Source organism: Diadema antillarum, unplaced genomic scaffold (assembly GCF_040938485.1).
Source record: "Diadema antillarum isolate AM-2024a unplaced genomic scaffold, OU_Dant_1.0 scf00000042, whole genome shotgun sequence".
In the NCBI taxonomy this organism is placed as follows: Eukaryota; Metazoa; Echinodermata; class Echinoidea; order Diadematoida; family Diadematidae; genus Diadema; species Diadema antillarum.
Window position 1 is genome coordinate 602,093 of NW_027270931.1, and position 22,126 is coordinate 624,218.

Genomic DNA, 22,126 nt, shown 5'->3' on the forward strand with positions numbered 1-22,126 from the left:
CCATCTTGAAGATGATTAACACAAACAAGAAACTTACCTTTCACATAAAAATAATGGTTCTTTTTGGCCAAATTATTGCTACTTGCCAAAGATGCCTGTTTCAGCTCGGTTTGCTACTTTATGTAACATTTCCACACATACTTTTTCTTTTCAAATTGGACTTTGCAGAATTTTTGAAACATCTTCTTGTTTAACACATGGTGATGTTTTAAAAAAATGGACCCTGGTGCAAAATTTCAAATGGAGAGCTAGTTTGTTAAAGCTTTCACAACCAGCACTGGTTATTTACGGACAAGCTCACCTCAAAATACATGAAAGGATTGAGTGAATGCAGCAATATCAGCAGAACACATCAGTGAAAGTTCGAGGAAAACCAGACACTCCATTCAAAAGTTATGAATTTTTAAAGTTTCAGTGCTGTCATCTCTGGATGAGAAGTTTAATACAGTTTGTGATGTCACATAAGTAGAATGATAAAAAGAAAATATTAAAAAAATATTCAACATATTTTTACTTTTCTTGCATTATAAAAGAGCACTTGACTTGCCTCTTTCAGAAGGCAGGGGGAATAATATTGCCCTTAACATACATCAGTGACACATTGAGGGAAAGTGTACTTTTCAAAACAAACAAAATTTTGTGGAATTCTCTTCATACAATGTATATCTTCTTTACATCGTTCTACACATGTGATATCACTAACTGTAGTAGTCTTCTCATCTAACCATGGCAGCACTGAAACTTAAAAAATGTGTAACTTTTGAATGAATTGTCCAGTTTTCCTCAAACTTTTAATGATGCGTTCCACTAATACTGCTGCATTGACTCAATCTACACATATTTCAAGGCGAACTTTTCCTTCGCTGTCATTGGTGGAAGTGAAACTTCGAGCCAGGATCACACTGATCAATAGTTTCACATCAGCATCAGATAGTGCACAGAAACTTGTTCATCTGATCTGATAGTGAAAAAAGAATATCACGGGGTAACCAAAACTAACATATAAAGTTGAAAAATAGAATACAAGTTCAGAGAAAATCATCTCTGGCAGAATTTGATGAAGAGCTGTAAATCGGTCATCAAAGTGGTATAAAAAAATGCAGTGAGTTGCATGTTTTGCAGAGAATCGCTCATGAAATGGCTATGGAATGCAATAAATGGTAATATGGCAGTGTTAGCAGGTATCCCGGCTGACAAATGACATGAAGTATCGGCAAAAAGAGTTGGAAATAGCAGCCTCACAGAAATGGGTGGAACCACTTTGGCAAGTAGCAAGAATTGACGCCGTTGCCAGACAGATTACATTCTTGCAGGAGTTGAGGACACCCAACAGAGTGGACACCCGTGATTCTGACACAGATTTCTGTTGGATGTACCAAGATCCTGCGACGTGACTTACTAGGGCAACTGTTTCTATGGCAACTGGTGGTTTCAGCATCATCGCCCTGGCACTGCAGGCCGTAATTGGCCGGGGGCGGGCTGTCACAGCGGCGTGTGCGCTGCCGCAAGCCCTGCCCGCAGGTCTTGCTGCATTCGCCCCATTCATTCCACTCCGACCATCCGCCATGCACTGTTCAGAGAGGTAAAGCATGCAGGTCACAAAACCCCAGAACAGTCACCAGAGTGCCGGGGTGGACGCAAATCAAAGGGTTCAGAAGCACACACAAACAAAACAAAAAAATCAACAACCTTTATACAATAGGACAAAACAGGACACTTCACTTGTTACATCTTATACTTCTTGCACACGGAGAAGTGAAACCAAATCATGAATATTTGCCGTTGTAGACACATCCGCCTATCTCCAACCCAGCATGAGTATGGCAATGGTATAATGATGATTGTATGAAAAACAATGCCTTTGATGCTACAATACAGCTCAATCACCTATTCCCCTCTCACAAATCAGTCAAAATCTCGAACTAATACCATGTTCAGACCTCATTTTAGAACTTGGTTATTGATACGCCTTGCATAAAAAAGTCCCCCCTCTCTTAAAATTAAATTTATGATCAAAATCTTGGACTACCTAAATGTACTACAATACTGAGGTAAAAAGCTGAGGTTTCTCCCCTTTTACACAATTTTATTGCCCACTTAATTCTACAAAATCACAGCATTTATCTCTTCCATTTGAAAGGGTACTTTTGTTAAAATAATGACATTGCATGGTACTTTTTGTACACACAGATTAAAAGAATTGTGAAGAGTTTTATTGATGAGTTTTATTTGCAAGATGAAATGATCACAATCACAATGTGGTGAAGTCACAGACGGAGACATACAAATTGTTCTACCAAACCTCCCTTGACTGCAGTATCAATGATACACAAAGTTATTGTATAATACACTGGATTATGGACAATACAGACACTGGCAGTTATTGTGTGTACACTAATCCTCAGCTGAGAGCCTAGTGGGCTTTTGTTTTTTTTTTTTTCTGTATGGTCCATGCATAGACATAGCCCCTTCTTGCACTCAGCTGAGAATGTGTACAATATATATCAACATACATGTACATGCAAATACACTGATCCACGAGGAACAAGGGGTACAGATTTAATTGATGGATGAGGTTGTATAGGATGACAAGATGACAGAAATAAAGTAACCAGAGTAACACTGAATACACAAATCAAACACAGAGGGACAATGACCTCAAAAGGAGAGATATGTACAAAACATTAAAACAAGTTAATTTTTGTGTTATTCCTTGGTTCTTTCTATATGTTTGCATACTTATGGGTGCATATTTCTATTTTCAGACGTACGAAGCTGTTTTGCACAGTCTGTGTGCACGTGTTATGGCTGGCATTCAGGTGCACATTCATCATTTCTAGGTTATTGAAAAACATAAAACATTAAAATGCAGACATTTTCAAAGAACTTAAGACTCTCTTACTTTATATTTCTATCCTCTTTGGTTATTCATTGTTCATATTAATAATTTAAGAAGGGGGAACTAATTTAACTTTTAGTTGTGGAGATTGCAGAAAAACCCCACAATGTATTTTCCTGCTTTTGTGGTCTAAAGTAAGGGTTACAACAATTACAGCTGTACACTTGTACAAACTAACATGATTTCATATCAATATACTATTCTCTTGGAGGGGGTGGTTTATTTTGTATACATTTGTTCCTTTTTTCACACTCTCTGAATTGAGCTGCAATACATGACATGTTAGACATAATTTGAAAGTCTAACAGCACTAAGGCTGTATTTTAGCGTGGACGACAAATTCATCTCAAACCTTCCCACTATTATTGAATCAAATAACCCACTGCCTAAGGTTGAACCTTACCAGTCCTGAAAGAAGTATATGTATAGGGAATTCAAAATCTCACAGGGAATGAATTAAGACATCAAACCACCAAGATAACCTGGTTTGGATGAAGTGTGGTAGGATATAGGAAGGATGATGGAGAATATTGTAATATGAAATAAAGAAGGTGGGTGCAAGCTCTCAAAAAGGAGGTTTTCTATCTAGCAATGGGGGTACAGTACAAAGTTCACTAGTAGGATAATGATGGCTTTGTATTGCTTCTTCCTATCTACTATGAAGAAAACACAACAATTTGATCAATAATTTATGTGAAAACACAGTGCAAGATCTCATATTTTCTACTCTTGGAAGAATGGTATTAACAATGAGGATTTTTTCTTTCTTTGTTTACTTCATAGATACTAATTCCCCACTGACAAATAATTTAAACAAAACAAAATCATTTTTATGTCAAAGAAATATATTGCACATCACACTACCACAAACACATTGGATTTGTCACAAGTACCACTCAAATTGTGTGGGACTACAAATACAGGTGACTATGGTGTACAGACATGATTTATATACATACCAGCACAAATTGTACCTCTGATGGATGCACTGGGATGAAAATTGGTAAATTGAAAAATAATTTGTTGTTCACATTTCAAATCCCTATTTTGTCTCTAAAGCTTTTGTATATCATCCCTTGGGTGACAAGACCTCGTACATTTGTATCTCATTTGGCATATATTCAAAAACCTCCTTACCCAATGTTTGATATCAAAAGTACTGATTTGATTTTTAAAACATCACAATAATTAACACAATCCAAAACAATTTGTCTACATTATTTGACACCAACACTGCTATCCTTCTGCAAGGAATGAAGCAAAAGTCAAAGTTTCTTTTGCCCTCCTGAAAATTCATGATTTTTAAGAAATGAGATCTTGTCACCCCACAGACTTTTATTAAAGATTTCATATCACTATAGACAAATTTATTCAGTCAATATACTGTACAGTTGTATTATTTCAAACCTAAATGAATCATTAAATCAATCATTCCAAGATTCTGCTGCTCTGCATGAAAGGATAAACTGTGAGGTGTGTCATTCAGCCCCCTAACAAAAGGACAATTAACCAGAACTGAGTAAATGCTCACAGTGACTTGTATTCTATTCTCTTTTTCTAATTGCCTTTAACTGCTAGTTTGTTTTTTTCCAGTTTTTGAGTTTTTTACATTAGACCCCTCTTCAAGACATAAATATCTGAAGACAATTTACACTACACATACACTCACTGGCTGTGAATAGAATGGTTACTCCTGGAATGTGCAGGAGGAAATTATGTTCTAAAGTATTACTTTAAAGTGTGCCTAATATGAATGACAGGGAGAGATAAATTATGTAGCAAGAGATCTGTATGCCATGCAGGAGAGAGGAATAGTTTATAGTGGTTGTTCGAAAGAAGAATTTTTAAAGAATGAGACGATGCACAATGTGATGCGGGCATGCTGATTTGGTTGTTTTGCTTTAGTGGCACATGAGATCAAAGGGTCAAGTCAGGCATGCATGCAAACCAGCCGTCCACTCACCCATGACGATCAAGTGGGCCGACATGACCGCTCTGCCCATCAGGTTCTCGGCCAGACACATGTACTCCCCGCTGTCGGTCAGCTGTGCGGCCATGATCTTGAGGGTGTTGTTGGTCAGGATGGTGCGTCGCCCTGCGGGTAGGACGCGGAACCCGTCCTTCTGCCAGCGCATCAGGGGGCGGGGCTCGCCACTGGCCACGCAGTCGATCAGCACGTTGTCGCCGTGAGATATCGTCACGTTGACGGGCTCCACGACGAATGTGGGCCGACCTGTTTGACGAAAGGAACAAGCAGGAGTGTGCACAATGACAGTAAAGAATCAATGGTCATTAACAAAACCATTTACTTATAACGATTCTCTCCCAAACAAAATGAGCAAAGTCTTTAACCCGTTATGCACTGATGCACTTTAAGTCGTAATTTATATGCATTTTACGTATTTTATCATACTATTTCCCCTATGGTATAATAGAGCGCTTCTGATATCCATGTTAAATAACATCATATGATGATCATCCCACTATTTGGGTATATCCGAAATCAAAGCGTACAGCCAAAATTGTCCAAGCAATAATTGTTTTCAATTTCTCTCCTCAACAAGTTCACATAATACTTACTCTGTATTTCCAAGTGATATTCCACTTCGGCTTGGCCATACAAGTTGAGTGCCTGACATTTATAGTAGCCAGCATCAGATATCTGACACAAAAAAAAAACATAAAAGCAAAAGATATTCCATTTCATTAGTCTTTTGTGCAATCATCAGGCACACACGAGATTTCGGGTACTGAAGAAAAAGTTCAGAGGTACATACCTTCAGCGAGCTCGTTCCCAGATACAGATTACAAATTTCTATATAGCTAGTCCTATAACACTGACATACATGTAATACTGTGCACATTTTGTATGTTACAGACAATTTCATTTTGTGTTGCTGATGTGACAACACATTATTCAAAAAGAACAAAAAAATGATTGAAAGTACATATAAACGAAGGTGTATGTTTGTGTGAGCATGTCTTCAATCCAACATACACAACAGCACTCACATCAATGTCCTTCCTGTATAGAATGCAATAAAAGGTGCTTATTTTATCAATACAGTGCAGGGTACAAGGAGAACCGTTTCATTTCAAATATCATCACTACCAATGAAAACTCAGGTTGATTTTCAACAAAGTTTTTCCGGTGTTGAAGTCATTGGCTAAATCATACTAACCTGAGTTATCAGTTCTTACCAGAGTTGTTGTTGTCATTGCTACTGTTTTTCAGGTAAAACATATTATGCAACAGGTCCAAGAAGTTATTAATACTGCACCAGATGAGTGATCGTAAGTGTGTCTTTAAGAAATGGTGATAAGCTACTAAAATCTCAAGCTTCTGTTGATTTACTGTGCTGAAATTAAGAGGGGTGCCAGGTTTGCACATAGTAAGGACGGGTGATTCAGACCCTCACCGTGGTAGGTGAAATGATGAGAGAACCGTTGTTGGCCTGTCTGGTGGTGGAGGTGAGAGCCACGGGAAGGTTGTTCTTCAGCCACGTCACAGACGGTTTCGGGTCGCCGTCCACGGCGCAGTTGAGCACCGCCATCTGACCCAAGGAGAGGGTGGTGTCACTGGGCGTCGGCTGGATGCGGGGAGGAACTGAGTACCAGATGGAGAAAAGAAGACATCTTTGGTCAGATGCAGCCAATGATATGATGATCCATGGGCCAATTTAATATCAGAACCTCATTTATGGATTGCATTGATCAGTTCTATAAATCTGAGTACCATATGGAGAAAAGAAGATACCTTTGGTCAGATGCAGCAAATGATATGATGATCCATGGGCCAATTTAATATCAGAACCTCATTCATGGATTGCATTGATAAGTTCTATAAATCTGAGTACCATATGGAGAAAAGAAGATACCTTTGGTCAGATGCAGCAAATGATATGATGATCCATGGGCCAATTTAATATCAGAACCTCATTTATGGATTGCATTGATAAGTTCTATAAATCTGAGTACCAAATGGAGAAAAGCAGATACCTTTGATCAGATGCAGTAAATGATATGATGATCAATGGGCCAATTTAATATCAGACCTCATTCATGGATTGCATTGATAATTTGTATAAATCTACAAAGGATAACAAAACAGATGCATAAAATCTAAATGAGAATGAGGGAAGAAAATGGGATTCCATGGAAATTCACACCCCAAGACCTCCAATTTGCTGGACTGGCGCACTTTACTGAGGTATGGAAAACCCTGGTACCATTTTTGTCCCTGAAACCACTAGTTCCATTGCTTGTGAATACAAAGGTTATTATCAACCTGACATAAACTCATCGGAGAGAAAGCAACTTGGAGATAAAAGCAAGGGATCATCACAGTGATGCAGCTTTTGGCCTATAATTATGGCAAATTCAATGAAATTTTAGGAAGGTCAATGGCATCAGTGAAAACTTTGGAATATGAGCCAAGTAACTCTTCTCACCTCGGACCCTCACAGCTGTGATGGCGGTCCTGATGCCCAAGATGTTCTCTGCTTTGCACATGTAGGTTCCACTGTCACTCTTCCTCACGTTCTCGATGGCGAGCACACTCCGGCCATTGAATGTGGGGGGATCTATCGCGGGAGAAAATCAGAACAAAATCGTAAATTCCTATTGCAAATAAGACTTATCAGTTACAGGTCTGTGTGTTCTTGTAACCTTACATATGTCATCCTTTTGTACCTCACAAAGTAAAATTCTTTGCTACAATAAAATTACTTGTTAGTGGAAAAATTAGCAAAGAAAACGGGACTCCATTTCATTAAAAAAACTTGTTATGATCAACCATGACTACTACTGTACTTTCCAGTCATTCTGTTAAAGTAATCTTCTCCCTGCGCAGGAAACATTGTTCGACTGTTTTTATTTGTCAATATGGCTCTCACAAACTCTAACTTTATATACAACAACCAGAAAGGTATGCATGCATCAAAACTATTTTGTTGGTGGCATGGTGGTATACAGAGATTGGATTATCAGGTCTGGCAGATTGAATTTGACCACAAATGATTGACTGAATGACAGCAGGGCATGCAATGTAAGGCTGTGACTGGCTGATAGTCAAAGTGCCTTCGTAAGCTGACAATGAAAGGGGCATTAACTCCAAGGCTATTGTAAAGTGACAATACCAATCTGGCCCTTAGCTTTGACCCTCAAGTGCCTAGGCCCTATCAGCCTGACTTGCCAAGCTTTTTTTTTCATTATGAAGGCCATAGTGGCATAATATGGATTAGGGGGATTAGGGGGATTAGGTAATCTCCATTCACTGACAATTAGTTTCCAGACAGGGTGCCAATCAGTGAAGAAAGCACTCCCAGGGACTTGCCAATCAGCAGACAAAACACAGTAAGGGTTAAGTTTCATACATGACTTGCACTCATTGCTGTTTTTAAAGGTACAATTTCAAGAATGAAGAGTGTCCAACTAAGGACAAAGATGCAGCAAGTTGAACATACTTGGAATGACCTCCGTGTCATTGACCAGCCAGGTGATGACCGGCATGGGGACGCCGATGGCCTGACAGACCATCTCCAGCCGGGTTCCCGCCACCAGCTCACGGTCATTCGGGAAGTTGGTGAATGTTGGTGCCACTGCAAGGGGACAAAAAAAATCATCATTAAGAGTAATAAAAACTTCAAAAACAGATTTGGTAAATCTATACAACATAAAATGGTAATTGGAAACTAGTTTCATAGGTGCTGGGTAGTATTCCCTAATATCCAACAATAAAATATAACTATGATACCAAAATACTTTAAGTCATCAAATAAAAACTTTGTTTGAATACCATGATCATTGAACAAAGCCAGAGTTATGATTACTTTGAGCAATCAGCTGAAGATTCATTTAAATACCATTACCAAGACATGAAGTTTGAATGACTTGAATCTTCAAGAAATATATCTAACTTACATTGAATCGTTCATGTAACATGAGAATCATAAGAATTAAGCAAAATCTGCAGGAATAAAGGCAGTTTTCTTTATTACCTTGCACGGTGAGGTAGAAGTTGAGTTCATTGCTGCCAACAGAATTTGTCGCCACACAGGTGTAAGTCCCCGAATCGCTTTCCTGAAGACAAAACCAATAAAAAATATCATCAAGCCAATGATTAAGAAAATTGTGTGCAATACAACAGATATATCATACAGAACAAAGTCACGAAAACACAGCAGATAAAGTTTCAAGAAGTATGTAATGGGTACACACGTAATTCTATCAGCAACGTTGCCTGGTCACAAAATTGAACATCTTTTCATTCTCTTTGAATTCTTTCCATCTCATATAATATCATAACAACAAAAATATGTTGTTTCTGCCTTAACTACCAAATGCAGTATTAGGTTTCTAAGGTAAGTGATCACTCAAAAGCAGCTGTACACCTATGACCTCTTAGAACTCCCTTAGTGGCATTCAAGTGATGGAAATTATGTTTGACCAATTGCCTATAGAAATTCAGTGTGTAACATTTCAAATACAAAATGTGCTTCTCACAAATTACTGTTTGATAAAGGTAAGGAGTTCAGTCATTACGCCTTGTTCTTCTATAGTTCTTAACCCGCTGAGGATGGGCTGATTTTGCTACAGCACTCATTTCCCATAGACACCTGCCCGAATAGACTCGGGACTCGTCCTCAATGGGTTAATTTGTATCACAGGGGGAAAAGGGAAACCCATTCTGCCTGTCAAAGAGGGTTGAGAGGGGTAGTAGACCGATACCTGCACTCGGTCAATGATGAGTTCGTGGTTGGCCGTCATGGTAATCCTGCCTGAGGCGCTGATGAGTCTCCCGTCCTTCCTCCACCGGACCTCAGGGGGCGGGTAGCCCTCTGCCGGGCAGGACAGGATGGCCCGCCGGTTCACACTCACCACCACCTGTGACTGCTCCAAGGTTAATGGTGGTATCCTTGGAAGGTCTATAGGGAGAAAAGTTTGTCAAATATTCATTTGATTTGTATGTCCTGATGCATGAAACTTCATTAAATTTTCCAACATAGAGTAGCTATCAATTTTGAAATCCTCAAACTTTCCAGATTCCTAAACTTTTCAACAAATTAAAATTCATCCAACTGTATTTCTAAAATCTTACTCAAACATAGTAAGACACACATGTACAGTGGGTGCTGAATCATATTCTCTTGGAGAGCACGTCTGTGTTAAAGGACCTGCCTATAGCAGCAAACTGTCAGTAAAGACCACTCTCTGTATCTTCCATGGGTACCCACTGTGGGCAGACAGGACTATTAAAGCGATTGCCTGCACTTGCAGCAATTGTCATTTTTCCAGCCACAAAATGAAAGATCATTTTATGATTGGCTGTCCAAATTTACTGGAATGCTAGGAGAAAGTGGAATAACGTTGCTAGGGCGACAAGACCTCGTTTCTGAAACTTTGGTGAAAATGACTTTTTTGGATTAATGGTCAGATAATCAGTTAAGTGATGTCCTATCCAAATCCTAGCTGTCTTACCCCCAAATTAAAGCCATCACGGTATGTCACAGAAAAGGCCCTCCCATTTGATGCAGTGCTTTGGCTGCCATGTTTTTTTTGGTCTCCTGAACATTTGACATTTTGTAGATATACAAGGTCTTGTCGCCCCAGCGACGATATATATTATGGATTATCACTCACCAAGTACGACAAGGACCCTCTCAGCCTGACCTATACCCGCACTATTCCGAGCGATGCAGGTGTATGTCCCACTGTCCTCGGGTCTGACCAGTGGGATCTTGAGGTTGTTGTTGTCCAGCTTGATGTAGTGGCCCGAGGCGAGGTTGATGTCACGGCCGTTGTGCCGCCAGTGGATGGTGGGTTGTGGGATACCACTCACCTGGCATTCAAGCTCCACGGATGTGTCCACCCGGACGCGGTAAGACTGGGTTGCCGTGACGATGGATGGGGGCTCTGGAGGAGATGGTGGAGGGGTTGGAGAAACAAACAAATCAACTTTTGATGTAATATTCTTGAACAAAAAATAAGGGAATCAGCTTGAAACACTTCCTACACCTTTCTTTTCTTGTTGAATTATATCTTCAGAGCTAAAACATAGTTCTAGGAAGGGCACAAAATTCATCTTCCACCATTTGGAATTAGCTTGCAATATGTCGAAAGGGTCTAACAAGAAACATGTCTGGCTGACGCTATTAACCAGGATAAAAGAAATGTTTTGGAGTGTTTTGATATTAAAAGTGTACAATAATTTCTAGTACAACGGTGAATTGGATGCTGAAACAACACACAGTGAACCAACTTCCTTTTCAAGAGTCCTAAAACAAGGCACACAGACAAAATAATCTGCAAAGAAAGATATGGTCTAACTTGTAACCTGGGACTGCCACCTGCCACTAAATAAAGAGCGATTGATGACATAAATATCTGTCAGTTCTTACCATGGACCTCCAGTCTGATCTTGAGAACATCCACGCCGGCTCCGTTCTTAGCGATGCAGACGTAGCGTCCCGCGTCCGAGGGCTGGGCGTCGTCGATCTGCAGCATACCGTCGCGGATGGTCAAGAAGCCGTCACTGGCCTGTACCCGCTGACCGTTCTTCTGCCACACAATTTGGGGCGGTGGGACACCGGTGGCATCGCAGAAGAGCCTGACCGACTGGCTGACCTGAGTGGTTACCTTGGAGGGACCTGGTCTGATGCTTGGTGGGACTAGAGGCAAGAATTCAGATTTCAAAGGAGGTCAGTCACGACAAGACATTAGGGACAAAAGTAGGATTTTGGCATATGTATGTGTGCATGTAAAATGTGAAAAGTGGGAAATTGTGCAAAATTTATATCCTCTTTGTCACTTTTTAAACATCTCTTTCTCTATGGCAAACTTCCTCCTCCCTTCTTCTCCTGTCTCTTCCTGAGTTCTCCTTCTCTCTCTCTCCCTGATTTTTGCTCTTTTCTTCTTCTCTCTGTGATTCCCCCCCCCTCTTGTTTTCCTCCTCTATCATCTCTTCCTTTCTCACCCCTTCCCTCTCTCTTTCATTTTTGCCCTCTCTTCTCCTCTTTTTTTCTCTCTGTGATTCCCCCTTTCCTCTCTCTCTCTCTCTCCCTCTAGTTAGTTCCTTTCTCACCTTGGACCTGCAGATCAATCCTCCTTGTCACGTTTCCGGCAGAGTTGGAGACGAAGCACTCAAAGACACCATCATCGGCAACGGAGACAGCTGCAATGTACAGGAGCCCCGACTGCTCCATGCGATACCTAATGCATTAACAACAAATAAATTATTCATCAAACGATGCAATGCTTTACAAGTATTCATAAAGGTCGGCTCCCACCTGAAAGATTCTTACAGTTTCCAAAGGGAAGTTTTCCTTGCTTCAAATGAAGCAGGGTTGCTGAAGGAAGCTCTAATACTTCACACACTCTCTAATCTCACTAGGCAGCGTGTGGTGTTTGCCATGTAATTTCATCTGGGGGGCGTTTCATAAAGGAACTTGTCGGATAAAATGTCCGACAAGTAAGTTATATCCGACAAGTTTTGAGAAATTCTTTAGTCTGATTGGCTGATTTCTCTGAACTTGTAGGATATAATTGACTTGTCGGACATTTTATCCGACAAGTCAATTATATCTGACAAGTTTTGAGAAATTCTTTAGCCTGATTGGCTGATTTCTCTGAACTTGTCGGATATAATCGACTTGTCGGACATTTTATCCGACAAGTTCATTCATGAAATGCCCCCCTGGGGGGCGTTTCATCAACGAGTTCGTCGGAGTTTTCACCGACGAATTTGCTATCAGCCAATCAGACCAAGGATTTCATTAGCTTTTAACAGTTGTCAGTGTAAATCCTTGCGTCTGATTGGCTGATAGCAAATTCGTCGGTGAAAACTCCGACGAACTCGTTGATGAAACGCCCCCCAGATGTCAACCTACATCTCTTCCACTAAGGGGTGACGTGTCCTGCCCTGTGCACATACGCCTTTGCTACAATATCACAGTATGTAAGTTTATCCTTTATTACTGGGTCCAATTTTCCTACAGTGATTAAAATAAAAAGAAGAAGAATATGGTCATTATTGCCCAGATCAAACATATCTGAAAGTGTCACGGTCAAGTGGTTTGTGCACTGAGCTCTCAATGAGATGGTCAAGAGTTCAATTCTTGCCATGGGACTTGTGTCTTTCAGCAGGTCATTGTATTCATAGCCCCTGATCTTTGTCCAGATGTATGAATGGATAGCAGGAACCAAATCATAAAATTGATGAATTTTGTATATGTACATGTATGTGTGTGTGTGTGTTTGTGCCAAGAAGTGGATACCTAGCTGTGATGCTTCATAGACTGAGCAACGAATGGATTATGGGAGCAAATTTGATTCTGATGCTGGGGACAATGATCTCTTATAAAGTGCTTGGTGCATCACAACACATAGACAATGTGGAAATGTTCAAAGTAAACCACCACCTCCACCACCACTAACAACACCTCATTAATCAGACCTTATGTTGTGTGATGGCATTAAAACCCGACTGACTCACCTTGCACTGGCAGGCGAAACAAAGATTCCATTCTTGGTCCAGGTGACGGTGGGCCTGGGCACACCGTAGGATTCACAGTCCAAGGTAGCAGACTGACCCGCTGTCACGGCAATCTCCATCGGCTCCCTCGAGACTATCACAGGTGGGACTAAGGGAATGGGAGATGTGGAGTGCATGTCACTGAGATTGGTTCAACAATGCATCCTTTACTCGTACACCACAAGACTAAATTGACAGAAATCTTGCCACAGAGCTGCACAGAGATTTTTTATTCCTTAACCCTATGCATGCTTTGAGTGCAGATTAGCACAGAAAACCCCATAGTGTTGTACACACTGTCCAAACTTCCTGGCACAGAATGAGATAAAAGATTTTGTTCTTTTGTTCTAAAGCTTCACTTCATAGCTTGTTTTATCTCTAATTCTAATATATGCATTATCATGAGAATGATGGGAAAGCCAATTCCACATTTGGATAAAGAATATAATTCAATCAATATCTCCAGGCTTTTGTTGTTTGTCTCTAGAACTTCAAAATAGTCACAGTAAACAGGGCAACGATGATTGATTATAGCATTACTTTACATACTTTTTCATCTTTCTAATTTTTACAAAGTGACTCGATCTTTCTCGCTAGCTCCAAAAACATTACAATCTGTCATTCAATCGTGAAAGACAATCCACATTTTTCAGTACATGTATTTTCCTCATAGGTATCTCCAGAAAGTAACGTTATGGCATGTCGACAACAGCAATTCATGGATAGAGAGAGAGGGACAGAGAGACAGACATACAGACAGACACACGGACAGACACACGGACAGACACACGGACAGACAGACAAACAGACGGACAGATAGACATAGAGGGGGTAGGTACAGACAGATGAATTAAACATCATACCATCAATCAATAGGTGGAATAGTTTCATCTGTCTTCCAGCTTCGTTGGTTGCTATGCAATGGTAGACGCCCTCATCATGGAGCTGGGCATTGGTGATGATCAGAGTCGTGCCGTCCCGCGAGATGTTGACGCCGTTCCGGTAGGAGTGCAGCGGAACCCCATCCTTGTACCACACGATGGTGGGAGGCGGGATGGCGTACACCGGGCAGCGGAGTTCGATGGCCCTGTTGTTGATGACGGACACGTTGTGTGGGATCTCGGCTCCTTCGATCTCAGGGGAAACTGTAGGATTTGATGACGCGAACAAAATGCGATGTTATACATCTTGATAAGTTAGGGGTAATACCTACCACTTCTGAAAGCAGGGATTTGATTTAAAATTGGTCTTATGCCAAGTAATTGCCATGTGATTACTGAGTGGCAAAGTTAAAATATTAATTAAACAATTTCTCCTACAACAGTGTAAAGTTGTAAAAGGAGTGGAACTTAAAAACAGGTACTAGGCATTCCCCTCTCATCCCAACTTGTCTGATCTATTCCCTCTATTTCTTATCCTCTCTCCCTATCTCTTTCTCATAGAGTGGAGCTTCAGCTTTAGTTTTTTTTTTTTTAATCTAAGCCATTTTGGTATATACAGCACTCTCTTATGTGTCTACCAACAAAAGAGGAAGTTACCTCTGATATTGAGGGTGTAACTCTTGGTGATGTTGCCGACAATGCTGCTAGCCACGCAGGAGAAGACTCCGGCGTGGATCCGGTTAACTCGCTGGATGGTCAGCTCTTGCCCGTTGGCCGACACCGACACGCCTGGCTCGTTGTGTGTGACCAGACGGCCGTCCTTGAACCACTGGATGGTGGGCCTGGGGGAGCCATCGGCACGGCAAGACAGCTGGGTGAACTCATTCTCGTCGATGTCATAGACAGACCGCTCTACAAAGTTGCCATCGGTGAACATGGGTGGCACTGTGGTTGGGAAAAATACCAGTATTGTAACAAACTTGAGCCTTTGGCTAAAAAGCTCTAAACAGAGTTACGACATTCACTGTTGCTGGTCCTTAAAGGGGGGGGGGGGGGGGTTAAGACCAGAATTCTAATGCTTGAGACCAGCCAACATCTCCATACAACTTTGAAAATACTTCACGCAACTTGTGATAAAAATTCCACCTACAGGCCATAACTGTTCGGAATCAACCAGAGAACACAACAGCTATTGACAGATGTAAAAAAATAATTCCATATTTGTAAGTTCATGCACATCATTATTATAAACTTGCTCATTTCTGCTGCCTAGGGTTAGCTACCACTATTCAAATCTCATCAGAATTTGTTAAAATGGGTCTTTCCACCCTCTTTAAAAAATGAAAATTCCAAAATATACAAAAATTGACAACAAAAAACTCAATTTTGTGAAGATGTCACAATTATAGATCTGATATTTGTTCAATTTAAAGGGACTGTAGAGTTCTGATTTAGGTGAGGATTTAGCTTTTAACGTTTTGCGAGATATTCAGAAACCACTCTATAAGATGTCAAAGAGCATGCAATTCTAAGGGGCATCAAAAGTTTATTTGATGAAAATCAATTTTGAAATGGCTGAGATATCCAAAAACAAGGTGAAACAAAGAGATCCTAATAAAAGGCGTGGCCTGTCGCCTTTTATTATTATCACGTTCTTGGATATCTCAGCCATTTGAAAACCAATTTTCATCACATAAATGTTGAATCCTACTTAAAATTACATGGGGCTTGTACATGCTCTTTCATATTTCATAGGAGGTTTCTCATTATCTCACTTAGGAATGTTAGAAACCTGAATCTCCACCTCAACCAGTACTGTACAGTCCCTTTAATCACTGAAGAGAATCTACAGTTTATAGGCTAACAATCAATTCTACATAAAAAAGCAGGCTTGTAGTCTTACCATGGACAGTGATGCCAAAGTACTTGGTGGCGTTGCCAGCGATGTTGACGGCGATGCAGGTGTAGCGGCCTCTGTCACTGACCTGCACCTGGTCAATCTGCAGGCTCTGGCCGCTGTCCAGTATGTGGACATTGGAGTCCTCTCGGACGGGGACCCCAAACTTCAGCCACTGGACCCTTGCCTGAGGGACGGAGACTTCCACCTCGCAGCGAAGGGTGACAGGATTGTTGAGGAGGACGATGACCTCTTCAGGTATATTGGAATTCTCAATGACAGGTTTGACTGGGATGGGGGAGGGGGCGAGTGTGGAGGAGATGGGAGCAGAAATAAACCATGGAGTAATTTCTCTTGCACGTCAGACATTAATGTATGGCATATGAATGTGATTTACTCATGCATCTCTTGAATGCAAAGTACAACATTTTGGTTGAAAATCATGGCTTCTGCAATGAAATAATTATAAATGTGCAATTCATTTTGTCTCTTGGAGAAATTGACAGAATGGCATCTTGGAATACAAACACAAGTAAACTTGGCTAAGCCTGTCTTTGACCATTCTGCTTGTGAGAAACAGATTCTAAAAAGGTGGCACCATGTTTTGAGGTTTATCAGAGACTGCCTTTGTACACTGTAATTTAGGCATTGTGTTTTCATGATTTTATGAAGAGGAATACAAATGAGTAGAACTGCAATGGACTTGAGAAGAAAATAACAACAAAAACAAAATGATCATCCTTTCCAGTGACAGTCATCACAACTTACCGGAAACTGAGACATTGACTGAGATGCTGGAGTTGCCCGCATCATTGATGGCCAGACAGGTGTATTTGGCTGCATCCTCCACGCTCGCTGCAGGGATGAACAGCGTGTTGTCCTCGTCGATGTCCACCTCATCCCTGGACAGCAGCTGATCGTTCTTGAACCAGTTGACCTCCGGCTTGGGGTAGCCGGTGGTGGGGCATTCCAGGGAGATGTCTCCACCGGTAACCACCTGGACGTGCTGCAAATCGTCCCGGAGGTAGACCACTGGGGGCTCTTGCACCTGCCAGATCATAGATCCATTAGTTTGCCTCGAGTGTCACTCAAAATCTTGAACACATTTTAACATCCAACAGTCAGAGAGCAACATAATATCTTCTTTCAATAATGGACGAGATGAGAATAAGAGAATTAAAGTTACTACCAAGCCAGGTCCAAATGAGTCTGCTTTCAATGGGCTCTGTAGACAAGCTTCTATCTTTCATGAATAACTACTTATGATGGGTCCTCCTTTTTTCTTAAACTTGACATGCACTCAAATGTGATATCTAAATCAGATACCAACGGTTATTCTATATCTGAAGCACTGATTATTGGAAGGAATATTACGGTCAAATGTTTAAAGGTCCTGTTAACCTTTGGGAGCAGTGATTTAAAAATGTTCAAGATATCACTTTTGATGCATATGTGTAGGTCAGTTGTATCACAAAACATCCTACCAAATAAAATTGTTGCAATAAAGCTAAAATATAAGGAGATATCATTATTTTTCTCATTTTCTCATTTCACATTTTGTATATCTAACAATACATAACATCAATCATACTGGTTCAAATTTTTACACTGGTTGTTCTATCCATAACTTACATTTTACAACTATTTTCAAACACTAACGTTGGGTTTTTGTTTCATCTGCAAATGGTAAATTATGCCTTTAAACACAACCTTTTTGAAAAGTCCATGTATGTAAGATTATACTCTAACATCAAAATAGTCATAACTGTCTTTAAATATCTTCCTCATATATCTTGTACCTTAAGGAGAATATCTAAGGACTGCGTCCCCACATCGTTGCTGGCCACACAGGTGTAGATGCCGCTGTCGCCCTCTCGAGTGCTGTTGAGGTGAAGGTCGCCTCCTCCGTTCCTGATGATGACGCCTGGCCGTGTCGAGATGCGCACCCCGTCCTTTAACCAGGTTATGGTCGGCGCAGGGAAGGCTATGGCTTCGCACTGAAGCGTCACCGACTGGTACCGCCTGATGGTCATCACTTCCCGCTCTGTGCTGACTCGTGGTGGGACTGGGAAGAAACAGACAAACAACTTGTGGTTCATTTGAATGTCTTGGCACTTTGTAATCAAAGAATATCTTAGAATCAATTGAGGTATTTGAAGAGTTTGTTTGCAAAAACCGATAAGTCCATATTTGTCAAATGGAGATATTTGTGATTAAAGGTCAAGAAAAATAAAGAGAATAATAAGAATCTTTTTGCTTCTTTTGACCACAACTTCAAAAATGTACCTTTTTATGTAGTGACCAATATATCATTTAAAAGGTATTATTTTTTACTTTATGCCAGAGACCGTACTTCAAAATCTTCAAAAATGGACTTATCGGTTTTTGCAAACAAACTCTTCATTTGTTTATCTCTTTTATAGTATCAGATATCTATACATCATGAGTTTTGCTATTCATACAGGTTCCACATGCTTTGTCAAAAGGTGTATAGGATGAAAGATAAAACATAATGTACAAGAATACATTGGATGGTCAACATTATAGGTAAAATACATTCTTGTTGGATAAAATGACTGAAATGTTGATCACACAGACTGGTTGCACAAGAAATTATTTCCTCTTTCAAAATTTACCATGCATAACTAAGTTATGTAGTTACAATAGGTGACACAGGTTCAAATCCCAGGCTAGTCCTGCTTTTTCACTCGATGTTCACAATAATATTGATCACGCATACAATCCTATTCACAGAGAGTAACTGCAAAAAAAAAAAAAAACACTGCAACTTAACTCTCTCCATAAAAGAAAATTCACTTCATTCTTATTACTGCAATAGTTTGACAACATTCAGCTGTATGTGAGGGCAGATGCAAGGACATCAAACTTACCCAGGACCTGCAAATGAATGTCCTCACTGTCGGACCCAATGATGTTGGTGGCGACGCAGGTGTAGCCACCGCTGTCAGTGTGCTGGGGGCTGGTGATGACCAATGCCCCGTCGTCCCGAATGTGGTAGTGGTCACCACTGAGGTCCAGCTCTTTGTTTTCCTTCTCCCACGTGATGACAGGTGGGGGGTTGCCCTCGGCAACGCACATCAACACAACATCCTTGTTCTGAATGGTTGTCACGTAGTCGTTGTCGCCAATAAGAATTTGAGGTATCACTGGAGATATGAAAACATTTCCCGAATACATACATATGTATTTGTATTTATTCTGTTGACAAGGACATATGCTTTGAAATACATGTAGTCATTAAATTGAATTTACATTGTAATGATGTATAAGAGATTTATTGCTGTATTGCAAAACAATGAAGGCTTCACAATCTCTAACCTGCAGTCATTACTTTAACCCATTCCTTACGGGAACCTGGTATACCAGGTTCCCAAGATGAAGACAAGATTGCTTGCCATTATGGCCTAAATTCATGTTTCTTAGTGCTATAATGCCAAGGAAGATGGGTTTGGTAAAAAGATAAGAGTTTATTCAAGCAGCATGTTTTCTCCTGGTGTTTGAAAAATGCGTATATCACAGTATTATTTACTTCTTTTCTGGTTTAGTTTGCGCTTGTTCTGCTACAAAACTCGTATGAACATGTACGTAGCGATCAAAGCTGAGCTCAGTAGATTTCTGTGTTCGCTGACCCCAGTCACCCTATTCAGGTGCCTGGTTTTGTGTAGAACAAGAGTCTGTGAGCCCATCAGCGCACGCTCTATTCATACCTCGCACCCGATCAATATTTTCATTGTTTCATGGCACATGTAGGTGACTGTGGAAAGGGGATACATCCACCACTTGACTGCTTTCACACAGGTGGATTACAAACCTGTCCATTCTATGTCGACAGGCAAAAAGAATCTCATGGGGGGGGGGGGGGGGGGGGGGCATTAAAGGCACTCAGAGAATTGCGGGAGGAACGGATTAATATGCACAGTTGTTCTCATGGTAAGCATAATTGTTACAGGTGCTCTGTTCAATAAAATGGTGCAAACTTTTCCTCCCTCACCTTGGACATCGATGTTCCACCTGCGACTGTCAGTGCCAGCCTCGTTGGCGGCGATGCAGAAATACTCGCCAGCCTTTGCAATGTCGATAGAGCCAATCTGCAGTGTTGTACCATCGTTACGGATGCTAACGCCCTCCTCCTGACCGCTGAGCCTCTCGTTGCCGCGGAACCACGTGATGATGGGCGGCGGGTAGGCGTCGCTCACCCTGCACTGCAGTTCAATGGTGTCGTACACGTCCACTGGGTAATCAGTGGTGGTGAGTGATCCCGGGATTCTTGGAGCAACTGTCAAAGAGGAAGTAATGCAGGTTACCATCATCTTCATGTAGCAGTATTTCTGACCCGTTCCTTACGGGTACTGTGGAGTCAACTGATATACGGGAACCTCGGTTCCCAAAATGTCGACAGTAGTACCGCTTGACTGCCTTCGCACAGGTGGATCAACAACCTGAATCTTCTCTGTCGCCGCAGGAAAAGAATCTCGTTTTGGGGCTTTGAAGGCATTCAGAAAATTGCGGGAGGAAAGGGTTAAGAATACGCTGAACAGTCACCACCTTCCTTATGTAAAGATAAACAGGGAACACCATCTTCCCTGCTATGAGTTGTATTTCTAAAATGAAGAATACAAAGGCTTATTCCATTGCATCCTGTACTGAGACACTTCTGGCAGACAGAAATTATATTTAACTGATACACACTTGTGCTTACAGATTAAGCTACCTATATTGTAACTGTACAATATTCTGCAAATTAATCTGGACAAGTTTTGAGTTCAGGGAGCGTCAAATGAGCTATTTGTCTGTTGTCCACATAATGGCAGGGCGATGATTTGTGTAGCCTTCACAAAGAACTGAAGGAGACCGTAACATTCAGATCAACTGATAAGTAAGGAATGCCTTTGGTCTCCCTGTCCGGTTTTTTAATGTTTCAGAATCCATTTCAAATTGTTATCAAAACGTTCCTTATCACTTATTTCATTTTGTATGAATAAGGCTGCATGAAAACAAAAAAAAATCTCAATTTTTTTAGAATTTCATTTGGGAGTTAGAATATAATGGAAGACAAACACAGCACACCGTCATTTTAAGTTGATCTTAATTTTCAGAAAGACTTAAATCTTTTGCAGAACACTCCCCTGTACTTGTCAGGAGATGACCAATACTAATGCATAAAGTTGCTACACGGATGTACTTTTTTTTTCTCATTATCCCTCTCCAAAGCATTGTCTTAATCTGTTAAAGACGAGTCCAGAGTATACTAGGGCTGGTGTCTATGGGAAACGCGTTTGTAGCAAAATCAGCCTGCCCTCAGCGGGTTAAAATTCAGTCGCCACGGCATTCAATCTTTGTGTCCTTGACTCTGGGAGAATTAATGTACTAGTAACTGAAATGAAACACAGCAAAAGACTGACAGGTCATCCCCAGTGGCCTCACCGGATACTTCAAGCCTGATGTCCTTGCTAAGGACACCAGCAACATTGGTCGCTTCGCAGGTGTAGGAGCCGCGGTCCATGGCCTCCACGTTGCGGATCATGAGGGAGCCGTCCTCCATGAGCTCAAACTGCCCGTAGCTCATCTCCAGCTCACGGTTGTTCTTCAGCCAGCGATACTGGGGCTTGGGGCTGCCACCGATGTTGCAGGGGAGGAGGACGTCCCGGTTTACGGCGGAGGAGGCGTTTCGGGGTGCGTCTGGCTCCAGGGCAGGTGGCGCTATGAGGGGTGGTGGTAGAAAGAGCAAGGTGTGAGGAGGCTGGCGTTCTATATCTTTTCATGTACGGGATTGAATAGCTTGGCTCTTCTACAACTGACTTCTAAAAACCTGAATTGACATAAAAAACCATATCAGTGCAGATTTCTCAACACAAGATAGCAGTGATGGCTCTACGTCTTGCCTGAACAACTTGCCT

At 41.1% G+C, this 22,126-nt stretch overlaps 1 protein-coding gene across 1 annotated transcript in view; it reads right to left on the reverse strand.

Moving 5' to 3' along the window:
* The window catches only part of LOC139713105 (hemicentin-1-like), a 143,842-nt gene that overhangs the window by 27,178 nt on the left and 94,538 nt on the right, over positions 1-22,126 (reverse strand). Inside the window, exons 31-50 of the mRNA XM_071624865.1 lie at positions 21,654-21,929; positions 20,221-20,505; positions 19,100-19,375; positions 18,008-18,273; positions 16,977-17,256; positions 16,215-16,496; positions 14,969-15,256; positions 14,294-14,575; positions 13,392-13,539; positions 11,982-12,109; positions 11,299-11,568; positions 10,541-10,813; positions 9,629-9,825; positions 8,899-8,980; positions 8,365-8,499; positions 7,351-7,482; positions 6,319-6,506; positions 5,480-5,561; positions 4,863-5,132; positions 1,400-1,570 (exon numbers count right to left, since the gene is read on the reverse strand). Of these exons, the coding sequence (XP_071480966.1) occupies positions 1,400-1,570; positions 4,863-5,132; positions 5,480-5,561; positions 6,319-6,506; positions 7,351-7,482; positions 8,365-8,499; positions 8,899-8,980; positions 9,629-9,825; positions 10,541-10,813; positions 11,299-11,568; positions 11,982-12,109; positions 13,392-13,539; positions 14,294-14,575; positions 14,969-15,256; positions 16,215-16,496; positions 16,977-17,256; positions 18,008-18,273; positions 19,100-19,375; positions 20,221-20,505; positions 21,654-21,929 (4,311 nt within the window). The remainder of the gene's footprint in view (positions 1-1,399; positions 1,571-4,862; positions 5,133-5,479; positions 5,562-6,318; positions 6,507-7,350; positions 7,483-8,364; positions 8,500-8,898; positions 8,981-9,628; positions 9,826-10,540; positions 10,814-11,298; positions 11,569-11,981; positions 12,110-13,391; positions 13,540-14,293; positions 14,576-14,968; positions 15,257-16,214; positions 16,497-16,976; positions 17,257-18,007; positions 18,274-19,099; positions 19,376-20,220; positions 20,506-21,653; positions 21,930-22,126) is intronic.